Raw genomic sequence first — 19,131 nt, forward strand, 5'->3', positions numbered from 1 at the left:
TTTAAGTTACCTACATCTTTCATTAAACATTTAAAATGACACAATTTGTAGGTGGATTTCGACATTTCGCAATCCTTTGACATTTCTTACTGAATTAGGCCTTTCAACAAAACATGTTTTTAAATAGGCGATTTTGCACTTTCTTCAGGGAAAAGCACCTTAAATTGAGTCCTTTAAATCAGATTTCCTCTGCAGCACACACATTTTATTCAGCATCAGTTCTTTCCTTAAGTGCTGGGATTTGCTTGCAGTCTGGATATATGTATCCAGCGTTTTGTTTGGAGTTTCTGCCTGCACAGTTGAATTTGTTACATGTTGCCATTTTAGCCGCATTTTACCTGTGGAACTGAAAACAAATGTTACTGGGCTGGTTTTTCATGAGATAGATTTCTTAGCTGCAGTCAGTCAATGAGGCCCGGCTCCTCTGAGTCACAGTGGATGATCTGTAATGCTTTTACTCTTAAGGATTCACTGGAAAATAAATGGATCTAGTGCCAAAAACAGCACTTTGAAGGTTGCAAAGCTACATTTTAAAAGAGATTTTCGATTTTCAGGATAATTCTGCTGCCTTGACCCATGTTGAATTGTAACAGAACCCACTGGTGTGCTCCTGCAGTGAGAATTCTGTTTTCACGCACCCCCCCCCCGCTTGACTATGTGTGGCAGGGTGTGCAGCCTTTTATTGTTGTGACCCAAATCAGTTTTGCAGATTTTTGCGCACAAAGGGGTTAGCACATCCATTTTTGGCTGTTTCTTTCCCCATTTGTAAGTGATGCAGTGAGGGACATTTGAATGGGTCAAAATATCCCACACCACTCCTGGATAGCAGACAGAAAGTCAGAGATGAGGGATGGGGAAGAGGTGGCCGAAGGTAGCCTGAAAATGAGCTGAGTGTCATCCACATAGCACTGAAAGTTGGGGCAGAGAGTGGCAATGTGGTGGGCAAGGAGGACCAGGTATTGTTTGAACAGCCAGGGAGAGAGGTTAGACCCTGGGGGATACCACAGGTAGAAAAAAAGATAGCAGAGAGGAAGGCCCCAAGTTGGACCTGGGACAGTCGGTGAGAGAGGAAGGAAGTCAGCCATGCCAGGGCCTGACCAGTGATACCTAGGTTTTCACAGAGACACTTTAGCAGGATGGTTGACAGTGTCAAAGGCAGAAGAGAGATCAAGCAAGATAAGGACACAGGGGGTATCAAGAGTGTCAGATATAGCAGAGTGGAGCGTGGAGAGGGCTGTGTCAGGGTGAGAATCAGCCAAAGGGGGGGAGAAAGTGGCGGCGAAAGCCTCAACTGATACGCACTTCATGGGTCGGAGGACCGAGAAGGTGGGTGGCAGTAATGGAGGTGGCTTGGCCTGTGGGGTAGAGAGGGTGAGATGGGAATAAAGGAGAAAGTGATCACTCCAAGAGAGAGTAGTGGTGAGAGGGCTAGAAAGGGGAAGGTCTGAGGAGATCAGAACATCCAGGGTATGCCCTGCAGAGTGAGTCGGGCCAGAGGGGAGAATAGTGAGTGAGAGGGAGTCGCAGAAGTTGCAAAAGAGTCCAGAGGGAGGACAGGAGGCATCCAGGTGGATGTTGAAGTCTCCAAGAAGGAGGAGTTGAGTGGTCGAGGCCAGGAATGAGGAGGAGAGGTCCACCCACTCAGAGAGGAAGGAGGAAATCTGACCAGGTGACCGATAGATAGTAGCCACAGTGAGGGAATGGCTAGGGGAGAGAGAGAGCCTGCAGGCGAGACATTCAAAAGAGGAGTATCAGTAAACATTCTATTCACAATAAGCACATTATCACAACTTAAAATAATCATATCATTTTCTGATGGAAGGTTATCATCCAAAATCGACAGTCTGGTACACTTCTTTTGGACACTTTCAAAATACCTGGACAAAAGGGGAAGAGGCCAAATAGCACAGAAAATGGTTTCTGCCTACTTTGCATACATCAAAGAGCGTTCTGGACACATAAGAATGACCGCATATCTTTAAGTTCGAGAAATATGTCTGTGACAAGAAGTTGAATGCTTGTGTCAAGTAAATAATGCACACTGGGGGTAGTGCTCATTCATTTTTCTCAGCAATCCCACTAACATCAAAGTGTTTGGAACCATGAACCATATATTCTCATTCAGACAGTCTCAGGCTTTGGATGTGAGAATAACATGACTGCAACATGTGTCGTGCCAGGGGATGTCTGCTTATCCTTTCTAGAGATGAGCCATGCATAGTTTTGGAAGAGGAGGCATTTACATCAAGAGTGTGTGCTAGGTTTATTCTTGCAATTATCTCTGTCCAGGGCTGTGGCAATTGCAGATCTTATATGAATGTACAAGCCTTTTTCTCCATGACTTGGCTGACACCATCAGGTGTCATTTGAGTGTTGTATCTGGTGTTCAATGTAGTCTATATACAATATGTTGCTGCTGTAGGAGGTCCTGGATTTGATTATTGACTTTGGGGAGTCACCTATCTGCTGACTCCAGTTATCTTTCCTAAACTCAGTGTCTAAATCCATGTCCCACTCCCTTCTGCATTTCTCAAATAGTCATAGTTCCTATTCGGACTCACTCTACTTATGATAGAGTCTCCTCAGATTTCATATCTACTCTAATCCCTCTAACTGCTGATGTTGCCTTCCCTAATTTCATGTGTACAATTCACTCAAACTCTTTCACTGCCTCCCAACCTGTGTTCTACAGTCTCCATTGGCACCCCCCAATGTCTCTTCCACAATCTGTGTTAAAGCAATCATATTATTTCTTTTGAGACATGTATTTGCTGCATTTGCTCAAAAACCATAATTCAGATCAGGAAGAAGGCTAGAAACAAAACCAATTGCCAGCCAATTGCCAGCTAAACACTTGCTATTTAGGGTGAGAGTTTGGCCAGCTGGTGCCCTTGCTGAGTATAGAGTGGCTTGCAAGATGTCAAGAATACCCTAAGGCTCCTTGACTGGGAGATCTTTGGACAAACCCTACGAGCATTATCAGCAGCCACAAGCAGAAAGTTAATGATGCACAGAGAGGTCTGCATTGTATGAGAGTGATGATTAGCAAATACCTCGAAATCTCAACCGGGTATAGCTATCTCTTAACTTAACAGGGTAAACAGAGAGAAGATTATGTCTAATCCCCAACCCGGTCCACAGATCATTATATACCAGAATGCATTTGGGCACTTTACCGATTTCACTGTTTAAGGAGGGATGGAACAGCAACAATTTGTATTTTTGTCCATTCTGCCCTGGAATGGTGGAACTGTTGCAAAATTTCTTATTTCTGTGTCCCATGTTTGGCCAAACTAATGCCAGGAGCTTTAAACCATGCATTATAAATAGAGGGGTTTGCTCATTGAGCATGGCCAAGGAACTGTGTAAAAAAGCTGGTTCAATAGATGTTATTTTTGCTGTTTCGACCTATTTGGGAAAAATGTAGCAAAACGTGACAGAGGAGAGAAATGCTTATGAAACTAAAATGATTTTCGGTTGATTTTTGAGTCTATTCAGGCTTTTTTAGATTAGGTAATTTGGACAATTCTGTTATGTACTGTTAAATAGACAGATTTTTAGACTGCCTGTTGTTATTACCCTATGACATACACAATAGGGTAAATAATAAACAAACAAACAAACAAACAAACAAGCAAACAAACCTAAGATGTAGATACACCAATAGCTAATAGAGGGGTTGACCTAGTTGTGGGTATGAGGAATGTCAAATCCATCTTCGTCAAAGATTAAGCTGATTACCATCACAGGGAACTGGTTTGCAAATTTTTCATACTAACAGATTTTTTACATTATTTATATTCTATATTTATGTGTGGGCTTGATGTATTGCCTATTTTAAGAGCTGCTTGTTTTTGTCTTTTCTTTATGATTTATTGGGGCTTTCGCTGAATAAGAATAAGAACAAAACACGTATGTGAGACCAAAAATCCTAAACTCTACTTCTAGTGTGAGGCTTCTGTATTTTTTTCTGATGTCCAGTCTGATACACTGGCTTTTCCCTGTTGACTCTGCAAAAGCGGTCTCAACAGGGTCTCAGCTCCGAGCACGCCTCATGCTAGGTTTGAACTGTTGCGGGATTAAGATGCCTAATAGGTTCACTGTAGTCTTTGAGTATCTCCTCGCCATGAAGTCTGTGTGAGCTCACATATTGGTGGTAGTTTCTTATGTGTAATTTTAGGGGGTTATCAACTGCTGTACCCGCAAATATCCCCCTAGGCACCCATTGGTATATCCAGTACTGAGACTAAAAGACCAGGTTTTGTGTGTGAGACACAGATGTTGCCACATGTGGTCACAGCTCTGACTGCCTCAGAGAGATCGTAGTTGCAGTTGCCAGATCAAGATATGGCCAGATTGTTGCTTGAAAGGTGTCTTGAATGAACTTTGAATCTGCACCCGAGTGGAGGACAATGAAGAGCCCTGGCAAAGTTTGAATGTGGTAAACCCACTTATTCGGTGACTGGCACATTTTGAAACTGATGTGGCCCTATGACTGGGTGCTGAAAAACATCTCAGTTTCTTCTTTTCTTTATAACCCAAGAGTGAATGAGAAAAGTAATTTATTTTGTGAAGGGCCCACATTTTTTCCAATGAGGCATCTCCGTGCTAATAAAAGGAAAATGCAATGGTATACAGAGAGCAAGAAAAAAGATTTGAAAAACGAGACTGAGTAACCAAAAATTAAAAGCCATGATTAGAACAAAATTGGAACGTCCAAGTGGATGTGAAAGTGACACATCTCACAGAAAAGTGAATTCCCAACATTTCAGACAGGGTTGCATAGTACAGTGGTTTGGGAGCATTAGGAAAGGCAATAGCAGATGAAACGGTCGCAAATGCTCAGATTGTCCCCCAGATTTCCCATTGGCATGCATGTCCTTGGGGAAAGGATTCTATAAAACAGCTTAGAACACAGCTATGAGCCACTTAGGTCTTAGGTGAATATGCGTGGCGAGAAGCCTTTTTGGATTACTGCAACTCGCAAGCACAAAGGCTGCAATCACAGATGGGCATTGGCTCTCACACACCAAGTTCTAACATCCATGCACCGCTCGCAGTTGCTAGAAACAACTCATATGCTGGCATCATGCTATTTCCAGGTCATGGAAGTGAACTAGTGGATCTTGTTGAGTTAAGGAACAGGGGTGCTTGAGAGTGTGAGATATATAAAGCACAGGAGCAGTGTTAATGCTGATATGCAATGGTACTGATATGTGAGCTTTCCAATGGGCGGGTTACTGTTGGCCATAATGCAATGATGCATAGCAAAAGAGAAAAGAGAACACATCACGGTGTCATAGGTAGAACATCACTGTTTTTTTAGTGTTGGTACCCATTTAAATTCCACACCACCAAGACGCCTTCCAGGCACGGTCTGTGACAGGTTTACATCATAGCCTGGCAGTAAAGTTTCCACACCCACATTTTGAGCAGAAGTCTGAAGTGGGAATGACACAGCCAACACAAATCCCATCCCTGTGTCTTCATTGATACACGATACTGATAACAATACAAGGCATATCGTAGGTATTAGCTATCTAACACTTGGGTCTCCAGATTTCTACTTTGGTCTCATCAGAAGCATGGAGGATGCTCCACTTTCATTGAAGTGATGGTGCGTGTTCATGTCCACACGTGTGGTTGTGGGACATCACACTGAGTAAACTGCACCACACCTGCTTTGCTAATTTCACCAACACAAGTTGCTGAAGATGTATTCCAGCAGGGCTTGCCTGGGCACTCGCTCAAATCTGCAGGCTCCCACTTCTTTGTGCCACCATCTACTGATGCATCAACTTTGCGGAAGCAAATCTCCCCTCCACTGCCTCTCAGGGAAAGTGATGCCATTAATCGAGGATAGTCCTATATGTGCTGGACTCCTGGTCATAAGATACAATCACATAACTAGTGTGCTCAAAAATCATGTTCAAAATGGTGTTTAAATCAATGGTTCTAAAGAAGAGGCACCACATTCTGTGAGGACTCCAGTTTTTAGACACATATTATGCTGGCCAGATAGGATATACAACTGCAAGAGTAATGTTTGTGATTGGTTGATAAAAGTACAGAAGTAGTGGTTGCGCCCACATTTATTACTAACAATGTCAGAAGTTGTATTGAGTCTATTTAATTTTAAAAGTTGACAATGAAACATGTATGTTTAACATATACAAATTTGCAAAAGATGCCTTTACTTCATTGCAATCTGACTAAAGGATGGGCTGGTTTTATTGGGATTTCCAGTTTGTTGATATATTGTTAATATTAAGTTATGTTTATTCATTTTATATTTTTATGATGAAACCGCAAAATCTTGTTCATGTTATTGGAGACATTTGAGTAAAAAGTAGTCTATTTATGAATTTTCTGTTCGATATCTGCCATGTATACATTAAAATGCACTCTGCTTTAGACTTGTCCATGTATTAGCAAAGTAATTTCCCCTCTAGCATGTGTGTGGTCATAGAGGAACTAAATAAGTAACCCACTATCTATGCCCCAGTTACGCAACTTCTGCCATAGGCAGTTTCCAACTACTCTGTCCAACACATATGAATATTCTAAGTAGGCCACATTTAAGGAAGAAGTGTCCATAAACCAGGTGAGTATCCTGTTCATATCGTGCAGGGTAGCCTCTATGTTCTCTATCAGTGTGCGTGTTGGTGGGGAGTGTGAAGGCATCCCGAAGCAAAATCAAATGCTTTATTAAACCAAATGTCAGGATGGTTGAAGGCCTAACTTGCCCTATGCTAAGGAGGGATTTCCCTACATGAACAAAACTAAGGAAAGTCTGAGTCAGAGAGTTCAACTTAAAAGTCTGTCTGTATCCAAAACCTATCCTTGCCCTCCAACTATGACTAAATAATGTGTATCCCCTGTCCAATCCCCTGCCCAATGTGTATCCCCTGCCCAATGAGGTTTAAATTCCTGACCGTAATCCCAGCTCCCCCAGCTGGAGCCCACTCAGACCAGACCTCCCCTGCCTTCACACAAACTTCCCTCTCGGCTCCTACGGTGCTTGCATTGACCCAAACCCTGCTTGCTGCATGTGCTAAACCTCGAGACAGAGAATCTGCTTCCTATGTCTCCATTCGAGAGCACCTGTCAAGACCCTCCACCTGGACCGGTTATTATCACCAACACCTCTCTGTCCTCCTTTGCAAAGCACCCCCAGATCCTTTGGATTTAGTGGATATGGAGACTGTGACTGAGGTTGCAATTGAAAACAAGTACTCTCCCAGCTTCACCTGCAGTACTCCGGAGTGAGACCATCTTATCTACATTCTCAGGGACCAGTTCCTTTCTCCACTTATTCCCATTCAGGGTCCCCAAGTCAACCTTACAGGGCACCCAACCCTCACCAGATTTACTTTTGAAAGAGGAGGATCCCATTAGGGGGAACAGGTGTCTAAAGAACTGGCAACTATCAAAAAGCTGCTACTAGAGTTGACAGCTGCCCAGGGGAAAGGAGGAGGGACTTCCCAGGGGGAGTCCTCCATCATTCTGCCCAATGTTAAGGGGCCCTAATGCCGACACCCAGAATGTCCTAATAAACCAGTGGATTTGGGCCCCTTGTTTCTACAAAAGAGGGACGCCTGCCCTAACCCAGCTTCTGTGAATGCAACCATGGCCACTGCAATGGCAATGGCCCCTGAAGCGTCTAATGCCCCTTGGTATGCAACGCAGTGCATGGCTGAGTATAGATCACGGCATAAAACACCTAAGGGTCCTAGCAAGCCCTTCAGTACCGGTGTAGAGCCAACCTCAATGGAAAGGGATTAGAGCTCATAGCTAGTGTCATAGGGGGAGAGAGACAGTGGGATATGCGGATGGGTGGCCATGTAATCCTACAGTTTCTTACATAGGGTAGCCAAACTGCAAACCAATATAGAGAGCCAAGGGACGCTCTTCTGAATAAATGCCTACACTGGCTCCGCTCTGTCAAGGGTTGTGGTTTTGTGGCCAGGCAAGCCCTTAAGGACTATTACAGACTGCCCAGCAAGTATGGGTACCCCTACGATCTGGTATAATTACTATTTTGAGACCAGGGAGTAGCCAAGGGCATTCTGGGCAGAATGGTTGGACCACCAATATTGGTATCATAACCAGCCAGCATCCCCTTTTAGGAACTGTTGACTTTCCTGGAACCACACAAAATAATCATGTTTTATCCGGTGTAAACCTTACTCCCTTGGGACTAAGGTCAACTGAGAATCGCTAATGTGATGGGTCTGTAGTATTCTGAATAGTGCTAATTGGGGGCTTTATTTTTCTTTATTTTTATTTCTTTGTCCCATTTTGGGTTGTTGGTTAAGTAAAATGTTATGTACAACAAAATGATGTAATGTGGAAAATCAAGCAAATGTTTTGTGGCAGGATGCACCTTGCGGTAGGATGTACTTTGATGGCCTGATGGCCGAATAAAGTTATTTTGACATAATGTGCAGGGATGTCAGTAATCAAAGAAATGGTGATCAAAAGAAAGTTCTGAGCTTCTTCACCTGTTAGCTTCCTTTTCAGCTGGCCTTATCCAAGTTTCAAGAAAGTTCCACAAATCGTTGAAGTTCCCTTCACCAAGTTTAAGCAAGTTCCTCAAATCCTTTAGGTTCCCTTCCCCAAGTTCAAAGCAACACAGTTCAAAAGAAAAGGATCATGAGACTCCGCCCTCAAGACAGCATTTGCCAATCATCAAGTCTCAGGGTTCCCTTCCCCAAGACCTCAATGTAGCAACCTGTACTTGTTTCAGTCTCTCCATGCTCAACACAACTCTAGGTCAACTTGACCATCCTTCTACATTGCATCAACAGTTCACTTACAGTGCTCCTTCTTGGTTTGTTTCACAATGTCTCTGGGTTTCACAATTGCCGGGCTCCCTGGTGTGGGCAGAGTTATGAGACCACACGGTTCAGCCATCACAGGTCGTGCAACCAGGAGCTCTAGGATCTTGAGCCCAAATAGATTCTGCTGTATTTGTCCCTGTGTAATGATTCACAGTCACTTAGCTTCTCCTTTTATGCCTCTTGGCTTTATGTGCAGGTTCTCACTCACCTGGCCCCTCCTGGTTAGCCTCTTGACTTTGCCATGGCGTGTCACACATCTCATGCCAGTCTTGGGCCTTGCAGCGCTGTATCCATTCATAACGTTCCCTCTGCGGTGGTCTTATTTGTTCCCCACCTCTCTGTCATGCTCTTTAATATGTGTAGTCTTATTTTGTAGGTTGTTTTCACATGGGTACTTTCCCTTTTAACTTTCATCAAATAGAAGTATGCGTGATTTAGCTTTGCTTCAAGTGTTCATTCAGTTCGGCATTCAATAGTGTTTTCCATTCATTCGGTATTCAAAAGGTTGCATGTATCAGACTCTTATGATTGCGCTCTGCCCCTTCTAGACCACTCTTTTCCCACTGGTGTCTGGCAGGCACACCGGTCTTTGCAACATTCCACAACCTCTGCTTAATGTAGCGTCAGCTTCACGTTCGCTTGGGAGATCCAGCTGCCTCTCACACCTGTTACACGGCTCTGCATGCACTTGACGGTCTTCTCTCTGCATCAAAGCAGCGTTCTGTGGGCAGGTGAGCAGCCTGACCTTCCGAAGCAGTTGCTTTGCTTATGGTCCTCTCACGGCCACTTCTGATCTTGCCTGTCATCTTGCTGCCTGCTCCCTCTCTCTGCTCTGCCTCGCCAAGCGCTCCAGCTTCCAGGTTGCACGCTGATCTCCTTCCTGCAGTGCGCCACAGCACCTGCTTCCCACCGGCAGGTTTCTCCGGTCTTTCTCGTCTCGTAACTGCTCACCTTCTTATACTGATGACAATTACTAACTGACCTCAGGTGTGGGTCATTGGTCTATGTACTTGACCATAGGTAAGGAGACATGCCAGATCTCTACAATACTTTACATGCCTCTTCCTTGTCTCAGTACCAGAGTGGTGAAATAACCCACTAGTGTTCATCCCTCTTAGTCGCCTCTTTCTCTCGCAGTACTGTCAGAGGTAAAGTGTGGGAAAATGAGGGGATATGCTTGATAAAAGTCTGTAAAGGTCGGGGGAGGGTTAGGTATGTTTCAATAGGGAAAGGGGGATACCATGTCTTACCTACTTTATCCTTAATCCATCTCTTCTTCACCCTCTTTCTAGTGTTTCTAGATGGGTACTATCTCCTGGCATGTTCTTGGTCAGTGGGACAGGGATACCAATACCCAATAACTGCCTCTGGGAGAGAGGGTTCTTGTGAAAGGGAAAGGCGCAATATTGTGTCCCACCTGTGAACATCTCATCCCCAATCCACAAGGACCCTCTATGCAGGTGATCCTCCCTCACTTCTCCACCCCCAAGGTCAGGATCCAAAAGCGATGGCCTTTCCCTGGCCACCCGAGAAGAGAACCCAAGGGGAGTAGAAATGAGGACGCTCTCAGGTTTCTCACAGTAGTCCGCACGTGTACCAAAGCAAAGCGTATCTGAATGGGTCTCATTCAAACATAAAGAGGGCAGTAAGGGTGATGTTGGGACTAGGTTTAGTTAGGATTAATATGTTGAAGGTGGTGTGCCTATTTTACCTATGAACCGGTTCATGTGGTTTCCTCTGGGCTTGATGTTAAAAATACATTAGGATCCACTTCTCTGGGCTCACATGGCCATAAGTCATTAATGTTTGAACCAGTGAATGGCAGTGATTCACTATGGGTTCTCTCCATGGAGCACATTCATGTGGGTGCAGCATAAGAGATGCTTTGTAGCAATTCTGACCTGGAGAAGATCCAAAGGAGGTTGCAGGCTGTGGGCTCCATGGGCATACCCCCACCATCACCATGCCCGTTGCCCACAGCATGCATGTCCCTTCACATCAACCACTCCGGTTGCTGGCTTAAAGGTCGACTCAGCCTGGTTGTAGCACGATGATTCAAGGCTCTGTGCCTTCCCAACATGGCCACTGCCATTTCCATCTACTTGCAGCTTAGCAAAGCTGCTACAACCTTTGTCTACTGAAGCTGCCCATTACATCCTTTTGACCAATTGGGGTGAGCCGGTAAGCAAAGCTGGCTCACCACTAAGGCCCACACCAAGGCCTTTGTTTCAGTCTGGCCATGCCAGTCACAGCCTTTTCATCTGGACAGCCGTCTACCTGTGCCTTTTTCAGGGAACCCCCTCGTGCCAGCAGAGGGGTCTTGTTTCAGGTAGGCGTTGATGCAACAGGGTGATTTGTACATTGCCCATGCTACGTTCCCCATTGCAGCTGCTTTCACCATGGGGTGTGCCTGCCACTCTTCGGGGTTTCCGCTGCGGCCACTGCTGCAGAGTACAGTGAATTGGTGCCCTGCCCACATGGCACCTTGGTTTTCATTTCAGCACACCTGTGACTCCACCATCTAGCACCGGCACCACACTTTGTGCTTGGTGCGCCCGCACACTAATTCAGAGTTGTGACTCTCCCTTGCCCAGCCTAGCTGCATTGCTTCTTGTTTGCCCGTGGCTGTCCGCTACGGCACATGACTCAGCTTGAACATTTTGTGCTTCCTTGGTGGGGCATGCCTCTGCTTGACTTTAGTTTCTTCCTGGGCCTGTGTCCTCCCTCTTGGCCAGATCCCATTGCGAGCACGGATGCTCCTGGCACGTTAAAACTCCAAGCTGCTTTCCTCTATATTGCTTCTCCCCAGTGCTGTGCTTCTGATGTATTGTTTTTGTGCAGTCATGAGTCGTAGCTCTCATACCTATTCTGCCTTCTCATTTTCCTTGTCTGCTCACCTCTTGTCGCTTTTTGTTTTTGCTCCAGAACCATTGTGGTTGGCTTCCGATTTGTGCTCCCTTTTTTCATCCCCCTGCATACAATGTCTGCTCTACCTGCTGTTCCCCCTATCCCCTGTTTGGATTTCCATTTCCTGCCCACACCCCGACTCTTCACTCCCTCCTCTATCACTGGTTCGATACTCTCACCCTGGACTTTTTATTTTGAACTTACCTGCATCCTCTTGGACACTCTCTTCCCTGCAAACCTGATGTAGTCCATCAAACTAGGCGAGACAGCCCTTTGTTGCTTTGTATCCTTCTTTGTCCTGCATAGTTGTTGTACCCCCCTCACCTGGAGGTCGGTAATCCAAATTTTGGACCTTGCCCATTGTACCTGCAAATGTGATATATCCACTTGCACCAAAGGGTACGACTTCCATACGCTGTGCACCCACTCCATTGTTGTTCCTTGTTCTTATTTGATTGCCTGCATACCTGATGTAGCCCCTCTTTTCCAGTCTGTAGTCATTCTTGCCTGATTTTCCTATTGCTTGTCTGCATGCCTGATATAGTCCCTCATTCCTTGAGGCATGATTTTTCCAGTCTGCAGTCATTCTTACCTGATTATCTTATTGCTTGTCTGCATGCCTAATGTAGCACCTCATTCCTTGAGGCATGGTTATTCCAGTCTGCAGTCATTCTTACCTGATTGTCGTATTGCTGTCTGCATGCCTAATGTAGCCCCTCATTCCTTGAGGTGAGTCTTTTCCAGTCTGCAGTCACTCTTACCTGCTAGTCTTGTTGCTGTCTGCATGCCTGATGTAGCCCCTCATTCCAAGAGGCAAGACTTTTCCAGTCTGCAGTCACTCTTACCTGCTTGTCTTGTTGCTGTCTGCATGCCTGATGTAGCCCCTCATTCCACGAGGCTAGGCTTTTCCAGCATGCATGCACTCTTATCTGATTGTCTTGTGTTTCTGGTTTTCTTTAATGCAGTTTACCTACTGCACTTTTTCTTGTATCTGCATTTTGTGTACCTCTCACCCTCTCACCCCTGCACCTCTCTTCATCCCCCCTTTTTTCATGTTCAGCACTTGCATGTTCTAAATCCTCTCACGACCTAGTCAGAGCGTTTTTGTTTGTTTCTCCTCCCTTCTTCCGCCTTTCTTCACTTCCCCCGTTCTCTTGCTATAGCACTTGCACGTTCCAAATGTTTCAAGACCTTCTAAGAACATGTTGTTCTTCCTCATCCCTATTGCCCCTGCTGTATAGTGCACATTAATAAATAAATAAACAAATAAATAAAGGGAAGGGAAGTGAAACTAGAAGCACCTCTACTATGCCGAGGCCCTTCTGTACCTCTTAATATGTGAGGTACCTGAAGAATGACTAACATTAGAATTAGGAAGATGCAATATGTATGTATTCTTATTTATGTGATTTGCAGTGTTCATTCTACTCCGGAAATCGTCTTTAGGTGTGGTTCCTCCCGTGCCAGTCTGAGGCCTGTGACTTACCTTCTCTATTTGCAGCAAGAATTGTCTTTCTCTTTAGTTATTTTTTTTTATTATTAATTTTATTGAAATTTATAGAAAACATACAAACAACCAACTTATCAGCATTGTAATCGTAGAACTCATTGCATAGAATCCACACCCCATAACCACCCCCAACCTTCACAGAATCTAAAAAGCAAAACAGACCAACTTATTATCACATGCCATCCAAAAACAGTTGTTTGAGAAATCAAAGGCTTGATGAGTGCTCTTCTGTAGACAACCATTTGTATTTTGGAGATAGGTAGGAGAAGCACAAGAGCGCCACATGTCTTTCTCTTCTCTGATGTCATTTTTCGTTTCATATGTCTTCTAGTATAGAACCTTATCTTGTGTACACTCTTTTTTAATTTGAAAATCTCTTGACTGTTTTCCTAATAGCTTCTCTATATACATCCTCGTTATCAGCACCTGATGCATGCACTGCATTTAACCCTACAAATATTTGTTGTCGTCCATCGCCAGTGGCATTCACCAGCATGGCTTTCTTTCTTCCTGTGGTGTAATCAGTTCCTCCCAATGCATCCACACATGTGGCAAATAGCGACTCCCATTGGGCAAATGAATCACTGGTCTGGCTGGTGTCAGTAAGAACGGCGGAGGGGGGGTTCGTGTTATCTGGGAGCCAACTTCTTCTTGGTGTCTCAATAGTGTCCTCCGTCTCCAATGATCTATTGGCCTTGCAGACCAATGAAGGGCTCAAGGCTCCATTCTGTTGTCACTGTGTTTTAATATTCACAAAGGTGAGTATAGCATTGCATACATGCTCTCTTCTACTATACAGGTCTTTAGGGCGCACCCGTCAGGAGCATGAGAGCAGAGTGTCTGCTCCGTCCGTTCACTCTCCTCCGCCCGTATCTCGGTTGCGTGCCTATTGTGCTCCTGCCGGCCGCCGCTCTCGCGAGATCTCCTCGAGCACCAAGATGTGGTGAGGCTTCCGATCTATACCCATTTCTCTTCCTCGTGTGGCAGAACAAGTGCAATGCAGGGCTGGAGGAACTGCTGGCAGTATGCAGCCTTGCAAGAAGGGTGCAGTAATTGTCAGCGTTTAATGGCAAAAAAAGATCTCTGTGGAAGTGGCATCTTCTGGGAGGGCCAGGCTTTGCTTGCTCTCTCAGAGCAGAAGACACCATGAGAGGGAATTGCTGATGCAGACCATTTATGAACAGTTAGGAACAGAATAGAACATATGCAGAACAGAACATTTAAAAGCTCCGTTTGAGTAAAAAGTAACTGTAATATAGCTTCAGCGGGAGTATAGATGCTGATCCACCAACACATTAATCAAAAGCTGCCCTAAGCTATATCCTCTGCCTGCAACCCTCTGTATCATCTCTTCCCATGCCCAGTCGGGTGTACTCATCATAGCCTATGCTTCTCATTTTATCCATATTAGTGTACCCTACTAGTGTAGCCACTTATTGTGTGGCTCTCCGTTGCTTCCCAGCTAGGTTTACGGCATATACAACACAGTACATACATACACATGCACGTGCTTAGTGAGGGAGCTGTTATCCGCCGGCACACAGATGTTATCCTGAATGATGTCCTTCCCATTCTGAGTTAGGAATGGATGTCTGTTCAGCAGAGTGAGGCTCTAGGATGATTTCTGGGTTTGTCAGGAATCCTTGGAGTAATGAATGTTCCTTTGCCACTATATTTTAGAAAAAACAAATGGACGCCAGCTATGGGCCTGTGGTTGTCTAGCGACAAAGGACCAAGAGCCCAGGAAAGTTGCAAGAGATGAATACAGGCACAGTGAGGAGGGGTGGATTGATGATGTAGGCTACCACACGAGCGAGTATGGCTAAGGGCCTCATTACACGGAAGGCGGTAACCATGGCGCTATTAGCGCCATGGTTGCCACCGGCAATTTACCGATCCCCCCATGGTGAATGGCGGAATTACCGCCCCATTCCAAGGTTGGCAGGGCGGTAATTCCCCATTCACCATTGGCCCTTCCCCATTCCCATTTGAGCCCCCATAGGGCTCAATGGGAATGGGGAAGGCAGCAATTACGGTACCGCAAATTGCGGTACCGTAATTGCCTCCAAGGTCCCTTGGCGGGTCCCATCCTTAAAGGCTGGTAAAACCAGCCGTTATGGTAGGGACCAGCAAAGAGACCTCGTAATAGGGCGGTAAGGGATTACCGGCACCGGTGCCCTTACGGGTGCCAGTAATCTCTTACCGCCATCCATGTAATGAGGACCAATGGGCCTCATTACGACCCGGGCGGTAACCATGGCGCTATTTGCGCAATGGTTGCCACCGGCAAACTACCGATTCCACCATGGTGAATGGCGGAATTAGCACCCCACTCCGCAATTTGCAGTACCGTAATTACCACCTTCCCCATTCCCGTTTTTGCCCCCATAGGGCTCAATGGAAATGGGGAAGGCAGTAGTTACGGTACCGCAAATTGCGGTACCGTAATTACCTCCAAGGTCCCTTTGCGGGTCCAATCCTTAACGGCTGGTATAACCAGCCGTTAAAGTAGGGACCCGCAAAGGGACCTCGTAATTAGGCGGTAAGGGGTTAACGGCGCCGCCACCTTTTACGGCGCTGTTAACCCCTTACCGCCTGGGTCGTAATGAGGCCCAATGTGTTCCATTTCTCGCTGAACAGGAAAAACCATAAATTAGTTGGTCAATTTTTGCAAAGAACATCTTCCATTGGGTCATGAGTACAGAATCGCAATTGCCATTTGCAAGACCTAATGTGCCGCCATCAAATGCGAGTCAACCAAATAGAAAAAATAATGAAAAAAATGTAATTGTTAACAAAGTTATCTGCATGACGTTTATTAGAAAATAAGCCTTTGAGATACAATGAATAATCGTATGTATTTCCTTTCTACCTAGGTTATCGGACCCTAGAAAATGGACGGCGCATTTAGGGATGCGCGTTCAAGGATATGCCAAATTCGTCTCTTTTATTAAAAGAATCATACCACATGAATACTATGATAATAGAAATTTCGATTATGACATAGCACTGCTACAGCTCAGCACATCATGGGCTAGCACAATGAACCAACTGATCCAGCCGATATGCATCCCGCCTGCAGCGCAAAAAGCACCCGGTGGAACAAAATGCTGGGTCACAGGATGGGGCAAGAAGCAGGAAGCAGGTAAGCAGGCACTTCAATGTGAGTGTTTACTTGATCTGTGGCAGACTGCCAGAAAAGGATTCATTCAAATCTCTGGTGCCTCCCCAGGTTGGTCCTGCGCCATATGTTCTGGGATCCTAAGTGCGTTTTCAGACCCATAGTTTGAAAGGATGACCGGTTGGTGCCACCTTAATGCAGTTTCTCTTTCAGCTCATCACCTTGCTTGAATGTATTATTTTAAATGATTTGCTACTCGTTCTTTCTTTCAGGCCCACCGCTCCCTCTCTGCTTTCCTGTCTACCACTCCCCTCTGCTTTCTGACCCACTGCTCCCCTTCTGCTTTCTTGCCCATCACTCCCTCAATGGCCCATCGCCCCTACCCCTGTCCCACTGATCTCACTCTGCTTTCTTGCCCGTCACTCCCTCTGGCCGATCGCTTCCCCTCTGGCCCACTGCTCCCCCTCTGCTTTCTGGTCTACCACTCCCCTCTGCTTTCTGACCCACTGCTCCCCTTCTGCTTTCTTGCCCATCACTCCCTCAATGGACCATCGCACCCCCCCCCCCTGTCCCACTGATCTCACTCTGCTTTCTTGCCCGTCACTCCCTCTGGCCGATCGCTTCCCCTCTGGCCCACTGCTCCCCCTCTGCTTTTTTGCCCATCACGACCTTCATTGCCCATCGCTCCCCCTCTGGCCGGCTGCTCCCCCTCTGCTTTCTTGCCCATTGCTCCTGCTTTGCTCATCGTTCCCCCTCTAGCCCAATGCTCTCCTAATCTCTCACTCTTTTCCCCCTCATATTGTGACAATTCTTTACGTTTGTATATCATTTTCTGCGGGTGTTTTTGCAAAAACTGCAATTGTTGTAATTTTTAAAACAATGGATGATTACACAGTATATATGGCGATTGCGAAATCTCTATAAACTGGGGTTTCTGTCTAATACTCCTTTCCCACAGTATCTTATGTAGTCATACTCATAAGTGGGGGGATGAAGAGTTGGTTGAGGGATACTAAGTCCTTTCCATGTCCTTCAAAGATAACCAAGCATTCATTCGTTTAAAGAATCTGAAAAGGAAGGTTGACTGAGATTGAGGGACCTTGATGGGTTTTGTTCTTCAGAGGATAACTAGCATACACTATAGCATTGCCTCTTTACTATTTAAAAGGCAGAGAGCCAGGCAGAGACAGGGATGCAGACAGATAAGAGGTGACACGGGGTAGGGGAGTGACGAGTGCACATTTCGTGATCCATGAATACTACAGGAAAGACAGGAGAAGCCATATTGGAGGTGCTGTCATTAAAAGTAAATGGTGCCCAGATAAAAGGTGGGCTTCTTTAAACACTAACTTCACATTCGTCTATATGTTTTAAAATCTGTCATCTTATATGCACAGGACTGCAGAAACAAATGTTTGCTCCTTTATAGCCAAGGTAAAGTCCCAGAGGTAAATGTGGCTTTTTTGGGTTTGGTGATTTAATGGCAGTAGTCTGTAAAATGGGCCCTTTTCACCTAATTTAAAACACAGGTAAATTAGTTCTAGAGGGGCTTTGTAAACAGCAAACCCCTCTAGTACCAGACTATCAACCTCTACTGGTACCATTTATATCAAAATCAAACAGCTCTGGACGCAGAAACCAACCTCACTCACATGAGTATAGCCATGAACTAGTGGAGAAAAGGCGATTAGTGAGGAAAGCGCAAAGAAAGCTCCGCATTTATCCGTCTCCAGAAAATCAAGACAGCTTAACAAAGATCAAGAAAGCCTACAGAACCTGGATCAGACAACACAGGCTCCATCTATACCAACAGGACGCGGAAACTATGTTGAAGCTGGTTTGTGGTTATCATCCACTGGAGTTTTGGGCCCTGTTAAGATCTTCATCTGCTCCACTGGAAACGGCTCAAATCAATCCAATAAGCGAGGAAGAGTGGACACATTTTTACAAAAATCAGTTCCAGTCACCGTTGGCCCAAATTCCTTTCGAAATCGATACCAAATTGGAGTCCTGGGTTGATCTGAGCAACAAAGTAGAAATAACAAAGGTTCTCCAAAGGCTCAAACCATCGCGAGCCCCGGGCCCGGACGGTATCACCAACCTTGACTTAAAACAAAATGTAAAAGAATGGACATCATTGATCAGTGAGATTTTCGAACGCTGCAAACAATCCAGACAAATCCCGGCGTCATGGACCACATCTATTGTGGTGCCCATATTCAAAAAAGGTTGAAAGGAAGATCCGAAAACTACCGCCCTATAGCGCTACTTGATACCATCGGCAAAGTTTTTGGGGTACTACTTTTACAACATTTCCAGCGATGGGCAAAGCACGCTGTGTGTGCCGACCCGTTTCAAACGGGCTTCACCAAAGACAATGGGACGGTGACTAACATCTTGTTTCTTAGCACTTTAAAAAGCAAAGTTCTTGGAGGTGGGCCACGTGTCTTCCTTGCGTTTGTAGATCTGGCGCAAGCCTTTGATCAGGTAAACAGAGCGAAATTGTGGGAAAAGCTGAGACTCTGGAATTGTCCAACAGACATCCTTCAACCGATCTAAGCGTTCCATAAAGACACTAAGCTCCGCGTAAGGCTGAACCAAGCGGGTCTGTTGTCAGTGGAAATTTCTTTGGAAAGAGGGGTAAAACAGGGCTGTCCATTAGCCCCGGCCCTCTTCATCGCAAATCTTGGTGACTTCAAGGAATCTGAACTACCCATTTGCTCTTTCCCCCCGTCCATGGGAAGCCAGAA

The 19,131-nt window shown here is 45.5% G+C and overlaps 1 protein-coding gene across 1 annotated transcript in view; it reads left to right on the forward strand.

The window, feature by feature from the left end:
• Positions 1-19,131, forward strand: part of TMPRSS7 (transmembrane serine protease 7) — a 731,423-nt gene that overhangs the window by 653,429 nt on the left and 58,863 nt on the right. The window contains exon 19 of the mRNA XM_069636244.1: positions 16,137-16,405. Within this exon, the coding sequence (XP_069492345.1) occupies positions 16,137-16,405 (269 nt within the window). The remainder of the gene's footprint in view (positions 1-16,136; positions 16,406-19,131) is intronic.

The sequence above is a fragment of the Ambystoma mexicanum genome, chromosome 7p (assembly GCF_040938575.1).
Source record: "Ambystoma mexicanum isolate Mex_15411 chromosome 7p, UKY_AmexF1_1, whole genome shotgun sequence".
Taxonomy (NCBI): Eukaryota; Metazoa; Chordata; class Amphibia; order Caudata; family Ambystomatidae; genus Ambystoma; species Ambystoma mexicanum.